Below are 7,804 nucleotides of genomic sequence, written 5' to 3'. Positions count from 1 at the left end.
GTGACATTTATAGTATTAAAATTTAAAAATTAAAAATCATTGCTCTCACACGAGCGTGCGTGAGAGAGAGAGAGAGAGAGAGAGAGCGAGAGAGCGAGAGCGCGCGCGCGCCATCAATTGGCGCAGTGAGAGCCGATGCAAGACCTTCTGGGCAAGAGAGCGAAAATGTGCGTTATGCTGCTTGTATCTTTTCATTATTTGTTTGCTACCCGTGAAATTATGCCTTCAATAACTGCTATTCCTATTTAATGCTCTTTATGGTTTAGGTTGATATTTTACTCCTATTTCCAGTTTGATTTGATGCACTTAGGCAGTGCAGGCAGTGATCCTGTGAGCCTGTGAAATCAGGTACCCTAGTTCCCTGCCTGTCTGTAATACATAGGGCCTAACTGAAGGGTCCCTCATTCTTCTTTTGGAAAGTCAACACGACCACCAGCCTTCGTTTGGTTTCCCCGTCTTTGCTATATAGATCTCAGTCTTTCCATTTTGATAAATATAGTTTGGGGCAGCTGTGGTGGATACGGCGCCTTCCAATGGCCTTGAAGATGTCAGTGATACACATTTGAAAACCTGACTGACCCATTTTTTGTTTTGTGTGTGCCCTGTGTCTGAGTTTTTTTTTTGTCTGTAAGTTCCCCTAGAGCAACAAACGACAATCTAACATCTGCTTGTGGTTTGTAACAACATATAGAGATGCAGAAGAAGAATTTCTTTACAATGTACATAAAAAACTATCAGCTCAGCAATACAATTACCAACACATAAATGATGCACTAGAACAAGACTTATGTGCTAGAACAACACATGGGAGAAAACACAGGCAGTGCAACTTTTTTGCCCAATTTACAGAGCACACAGAGTCTAATGCCAACTGTATAAAAAAATAGTTATTTTGATTATCTATCGATACATAAATGGTCCAGAAAGAAAAAACAAAACGTTTTGTATATATTCCGGTTCCATTTCTGTTGAACACCAGCCTACCCACAAGGGTACAAGCGCATAAGCCCTGGAACGAGGTCTCCCGAGGGGAGGACTTAGACATGCAGTCTCTGGTGTTACCCCCCCTCAGAGTGGCTGGTTAACATGGCTGCGTCGGAACGGGGAAGGGGAAGAGGCTTAAGGGAGTGTCTCCAAGGCCAGGGTGGAGCTTGGATCATCGCGGATCAAAGGGAAAGGGATCTCAGTGGACGGGGGAATTGATGGTGGAACATGGTGGGGATGGTGGTGGGCGAGAATGCCCTGATCTTCTCCAGGGGGATCCCCACACTTGAAGGTTGTGGTCTTGAGGGAGAGGGTAGATGAGGAGAAAAGGCCAGCCTTAAATGGATGGCTGCATGTTTCATGGTGCAGAGGGCTGGCCCGAGGGGGGTTGTCCAGTCAAGTGCTGCGCATGTTAATTGCTGCAGATTCCTTTGCATTAGTTAATTAGGCACACAGACACCAATTAGGGACCTATGACTTCTCAATCCAATATTCAGATCGCCAATGTCTTTCCATATGAATAATTACTTTTGCTATTTTATTTAATTGTATTCATGTATATATATACAGTATATCATAGGTAGCCCTTTTATTGTCATAAGAATTTCACTTTACAGAATAACTGTTTATGAATACATTTGTCAGAATTTCCCTTTAGGACCCATTTGTTTGTTGTTTACGAAAGAAGGACATGAGAAGCAGCAGTTTAGATTTGTCAAAACATTTAATACTTATCAACATAGGAGTCATGCATTCAGAGCACTTCCCCAACACATTACCCCAACTATTTTTTTATCAACGCTGCACCAGCATTCTGCATATTTTGTATACTGTGCTCTCCTTTGAAAATGACATTTACAAACCAGGAAATAATTTAACACATTTTGAATGTAGAGACTAAAAAGAAGAAAGAGGTTAAAGTTTCTCATAGTCCGTCCATAATTCATTTTTCATGTTTATCAGCAATGTGTGCACACATGACGTAGAGCCGAATCGTAAAAAAAAAAAAAAACTATTCGGGTATTACACTGACACTGTGCTCTTGGATCGTTAGCTGAAGATGGCGAGATGTCATGTTAACAAACACAACCACGGGTCTGCTTCAAAAGGGGGTCGGACGGAGACAAAGAGGACGGTCCTTTGATGTGGGAGGGGAGCTCTGGCTCGTGTACATCTCCGTCTCGCTCTGATACAAAAAACCAAAGGACGGCGGCGAGAGTCTTTAGCTGGGCCAGCTGGTTTGCTCCCAGTGCTAGGCGTAGAAGGTCTCGACTTTCACCGCCTGACAGAACATCGTCATGGAAAACACCAGGCCCAGTATCTGCAGAGTAAGAGACGAGACGCAGTCACACACGACGCAAGCACCGCTGAATCGAACCGTTTATTGCTGCAGTCGTCTAGATTTAACTAGGCATAAAATATATCATAAACAAACAGTACAAATGCAGTGCCAACAGACTCCCTTTAATAAATAATATACCACAATGGTGATGAAATCCTCGGATATCACAAGCCAATACCGGGGCAGAAATATTTTTGTGAAGTCATTACATTGATTAATTATTATATATATATTTTGTTACTATTTTTATTATGAATTAATTTATATAACCAGGTTGGTCTCTTTGAGATGAAACATCTATTGTTTTACAAGAGAGATCTGACCAAAAGAGCAGCAGCATACAATAAAATAAGAGTCAAAAACATACAACACCACAGTACAAATTGAATAATTTCATGTGGCAGAGAAAAAGCCAGACCTAGGATGCTACATTTGCCTACCCCAGTTAGGACTGGATTTAACATAATATTAGTTAGTATTTAAAGGTGATGATTAGGGAAGTTAACATACACTGGCACACGTGAGTAGACTTGTTTTTATTCTAAACTCATCATTTGACTCAAAGGTATTAAGATGGTGTAAAATGTGTCCTGAAGAGACGGAAACAGTCGTCACAGTTGATTAAAGTAGCACAATACGTTTGGCTGCAATGTACACATGGATGAGGGAAGTCACCATGGACATAAATCAGCTGTAGGTAAGCTTCAAGAGTTGCACAGAGAGAGAGAGAGCAGGCAACTGGAAACATATATCCTCACAGGGGAGGTTATACTTCAGGTGTGTTGTCACGGTTACCTACCTGAGTAAGGGCCATGCACAGGGCGAATATCCACAGGGCCACCAGGTTCTCGTTCAGCCAGTCCTTCACACGCTCATAGCATGGCTATAGAGAGAGAGAGAGAGAGAGACACACACACACACACACACACACCTGATGAGCTGGCTGTCAACCACCGCCGCCGTGTGTGAATGTGTGCATGAATGGGTGAATGTCAGTCAACACTGTAGAGTGCTTTGGATAAAAATGCTATATAAATTAGGACCACACACACACGTTAAACTAAAATAAGGACCGAAATAAACCCACGACGTAAAATATTAGTATGTAAGCTATAGTAATTGGCTATATATAGGAACATTTTACATATATAACAAAAATTTAGGCCTATTCATTCAAAATATTGACATACTATTTTAAAATGAAAGAGGCTGGGGTTTTGTTTTATATAATTTGTTTATATTGTATACGTCGGTGATAAAGGAAACCCATCGCAACGGCAACGAAAATCCCGGTCGGATCCATCCGATCGTGTGTGTGTGTGTGTGTGTGTGTGTGTGTGTGTGTGTGTGTGTGTGTGTGTGTGTGTGTGTGTGTGTGTGTGTGTGTGTGTGTGTGTGTGTAAGTAAGCCAATTTCTCAGCAGCCCTTTGACATATCATAACCAGACTTGGTACATAGACCCATGACATCATCAAGGGGACACTCAATGAATCTGGTGACCTTTGACCTCTAGGGGGCGCTGTAATTAATTAAGATGTGTTTTAACTCCTGTCTCTTCACATGAGTATATTTCAAACTAATTTTCAATGTCTGGTGATACTATCAGACCTCCCCATATAGCTGGTAAATTAATTGTCACGAAAATATCCGCGACAGCCAATCAAATTCGACCACAAAGCCGAGCTCATCTACAAAGACTGTGGACAGTTAAATGGTATGTTTGTGTGAGTGGCGAGTGCTAGCCCGCTAGCGTTGGCCACGGGGCCGTTCGGCCTTTGATAAATGCCAGCGTGTCTGGTGTGTCGACTTTCATTGATAAGTTAAGAACAGATTTAATTATGTTACATGATTGTCTAGTGAGCTCATCATTTAGATCAGCGGTTCCCAACCCCCGGTCCGGGGACCGGCACCGGGCCGCAGAGCTGTTACTACTAGGCCGTGGAATGGCTTGTTCCGATCATAATAATTTTTTGCACTGTGATGGCCAGTGTTTGGAATAACGGCGTTTAAAAGAACGGCGTTAGGTAACGCCGTTATTTTTTCAGTAACGGGGTAATCTAACTAATTACTGTTTCCGTCGCTACAACGCCGTTATCGTTACTGAACGTTAAATGCGGTGCGTTACTATGAATTGATTGAATAAACTGCGTAATCCGAACGCACCCCTGGCTCCACACACAAACTGCTAGTGAGGAGACCGGGTGGGTTAACAACGAGATAAGCGATTATTATTGGCTAAGGCAGAGTCATGTTTCATGGTAGCCAATCGGAGCCAGTGTTTTTACACACAAGCCAGGATACGCATGCCACACGCACACACACAAACACCAAACAGATTCGATGAAGCAGTAGAAATGGCGAGTCCGGAGCAATCCGATGAAAAGTTGTCATTTTCAAGGTGGGGATATAAGCACTAATTCATTGAGGTCAAAGGCAAGAACGTGCATGTAAAGTGTACATTATGTCCAGGAGCGAAGACTTTGTCGACGCATCTAATGAAGCATCTCACAACGACACACGCATCTATAAAGCTACACTTTTTTTTTTTACACACTTTTTTAAACGCTCTTTGATTCAACATCACTGTCATCCTTCTGGATCAAAGCAATAGCTTTGATCCTATATATAGCATTAGAGGTCATAGCTTCAGTCATTGAGGGCAAAAATAGGCCCAATGATAGGCCCAGATTTTTTAATTTAGTTTTACAAATCAAGAGTAAGTCTTATTTGACTAATTGGCTTTGCATCCTTTCCTTCTGCCCTTGTAGTCCAAGACATGCTGCCCACCAGCTTTGTACAAAGTACAAATACACTGGTGGGTTTGTACCAATTTTAATCACATAATTATCCCTCCCTGCTATTTTGTAGTTCACAAAAACACCCTGAAACAACTTCAGTCTCACGTGACTTATGCCACCATACGCCACTAACAGTGCAAGCAGGCCAATGGCAACCAAGCACGCAGTCCTTCCTCCCTCACTTTAAAAACCACCAGCCGCCACTGATGTATATGTACTGTATATATACATTCTCTCTTACACACACACACACACATATACTGTATTTAACCCAAACCCAGCCTACCCACATTTCTTATTATTATTATATCTGTAATGCAGATGCTGTAGAATGGGCTTCAGTGTGATCATGTTTGGAAAAGGGGTCGTGACATCTTCTCTGTTCCGCTCAATTCTGAACAAGATATTCCTTGTTGCCTGGTATGCTCCAATGTTAACTGGGGAGGATGAAAGCCTCCCCAGTTAACATCGGATCATACCAGGCAACAAGGAACAAGGAAACCTAATCCCCACCACCCTTGTCTCACTCTAGGGTAACAAACAGGCCTTAGAACAAAGTGCATGCGGCACAAACCACTAGCCGTTTCATTTGAACAAGAGAGGCTATTACATTTTTCATGTCGGCCATTGAAAAGCGGTTTTAGGAGGTTTTGGAATGGCATGCGAAAAAGGATTCGCAGGAAAAAGGACTCGAGCTCCCATCTGTGCTAGATGAAAAGATGCAAGCCCCAATCTGTGAGAGACTATAAAGACGCGAGACGACAAGCCCACAAAGACTATGGCTGTCAGCAGAACCACCATTCAGGTTCCAGACAGATAGAACGAGAGGAGTCAAAAACATTTGTGTTTTCGGTCTGTATCTATTCTATCTAGCCCACAATATATGAATTATGCCTATACCAAACATATAAATATCTCTCAAACGTAATTGATGTAATTTCTTCTTCACCACTGCTATAATTGTGTGGGTTCTGTCTGTCGGAAACAATCAAATATATGAAATGTCTCTGAAACCAAATAATCAAATGTAACGATAAACCATGACATAAAACTAACTCTGTGTGTTGTGCCGGACATGCATCGCCATATGCGCAGAATGGAGTTCTGAACTGCCTGACTTATTATTATTTGTCCATTAATATAATTACATAGCCTAATTAAAAATTATTATTAATATTATTATATCCTAGATCTCCTAAAGGACAATTCTGGTATTTTGAACATTGAGCCCCCTTTCTTGTTTGTCTAGGATGAAATAGAGTGGTTGACACCGACATTTTGACTATTGGCCCTGTCTCGGGTATTTGGCTCATTTCAAATCGCCCCTGCCTGCTTCAGAATGGCTGGCTACGGTCATTCACAAACCTGTCCTTAAAACAACCCTAAACGTTCATTTTCAGAAATGTGCAACTCACTGAGTGGTAAGTGGTGTTCATTGATGTTCTAAATCAAGTATCGTAATGAAATACAGTTTCTGTCGTGTTTTTTGTCATGTTTTACTTGGGCAAAATATCTACTAAACTAATTTGGCCTAATAGTCTACATCACATGACTTTTAGTTTGGATCCTAACTGGTATGCTTATGTGACTTGAGAAATAAATCTTCCAAATGCTAGACACATCCTGAGATTACGCTAATATCTAAGATAGCCTTGTATTCTCAAACATTTTTTTACAGCAATCTAAGAAATATTTCAGCACACCACTTGCCAATAAATGCCCTCACACGGGTGTAGCATTATTGGTAGTCACACAGTGGTCAGTCTTGCACGATTTAGCCCTCCTACAGGTGGTGTCACACAATAGGCCTATATATCAGAAATGTAGAGAGTTCAAGCCTTCTCCAGGTTTTCGAAACATCTTAAGTACATTGAAAATCGTACCAAAAACTATTTGTGCTGGACAAAAAAAAAGTGACGTGAGAAGTAGTTATGTTGTCAGGGCAGCGTAAATTGGCTTAGGAGAAAACTAACAAAAGTGATACAACAAAGGGCCAGACTGAAATTGATTTTGCCTGCAACCTTTTGATCTCTCAAAGCCATACATGAAAAGGAGGAAGTTGTATTTTTCCACATCAAACTTTGAAATTAAATGTATATCAGAACAATCTAATGGTGCTAGTGGTACAGTACTGCAACGTTTACTTTTCCCTTGAAATGTATGCATTGAAACGTATTGTTCGAGTTCACTACTTCCCTAATTATATTGGTAAGAAGATGGTATCCCTTGGAATGACAACATTGTGTTTGCAACAAAACCCTTTCACTCTATAAAAAAAAAGGTTTTATTTATTCTGTGCTACACCACACAAAATAAAAATCGTTGACGTTGTGTTAAGATGTCAAAGATGAATTCGAGATTTTATCGCGGTTTGACTATTTTGTCTTTTTAAAGATGTATTGTTCTCTGTGTTCAAACATCATGGAGTTGACAATTACAATTGCTACTTCTATGTACCAGGGCACAGGAAAATACTTACATTTTCATAAACTTTTGCTCCACACAACTTTAAATATCCACGAGCTGAAACGTAAAACACAGAACCTTCTGTGTTCGAGAAGTCAGACTTCAATAGATGATATTGTCTGCTGGTGAGCAGATAATACAAGGAGCCATAATTAACAGTGGCCTTGTTATTTTGTTATCAACACATCGCCCATCCCCCTACTAGAAAAAAAAA

General features: G+C 41.0%; 1 protein-coding gene across 1 annotated transcript in view; it reads right to left on the bottom strand.

The window, feature by feature from the left end:
* Nucleotides 1-2,236: 2,236 nt before the first annotated feature.
* Nucleotides 2,237-7,804, bottom strand: part of tspan4a (tetraspanin 4a) — a gene marked incomplete at both ends in the record, with an annotated part of 86,548 nt that continues 80,980 nt past the window's right edge. Inside the window, 2 exons of the mRNA XM_084476700.1 lie at nt 2,237-2,305; nt 3,126-3,209. Of these exons, the coding sequence (XP_084332826.1) occupies nt 2,237-2,305; nt 3,126-3,209 (153 nt within the window). The remainder of the gene's footprint in view (nt 2,306-3,125; nt 3,210-7,804) is intronic.

The sequence above is a fragment of the Micromesistius poutassou genome (genome assembly GCF_964030765.1).
Source record: "Micromesistius poutassou genome assembly, chromosome: 12".
In the NCBI taxonomy this organism is placed as follows: Eukaryota; Metazoa; Chordata; class Actinopteri; order Gadiformes; family Gadidae; genus Micromesistius; species Micromesistius poutassou.
Note: the sequence above shows the minus strand (reverse complement) of the source record. Positions and strands in the feature narration are given on the sequence as shown.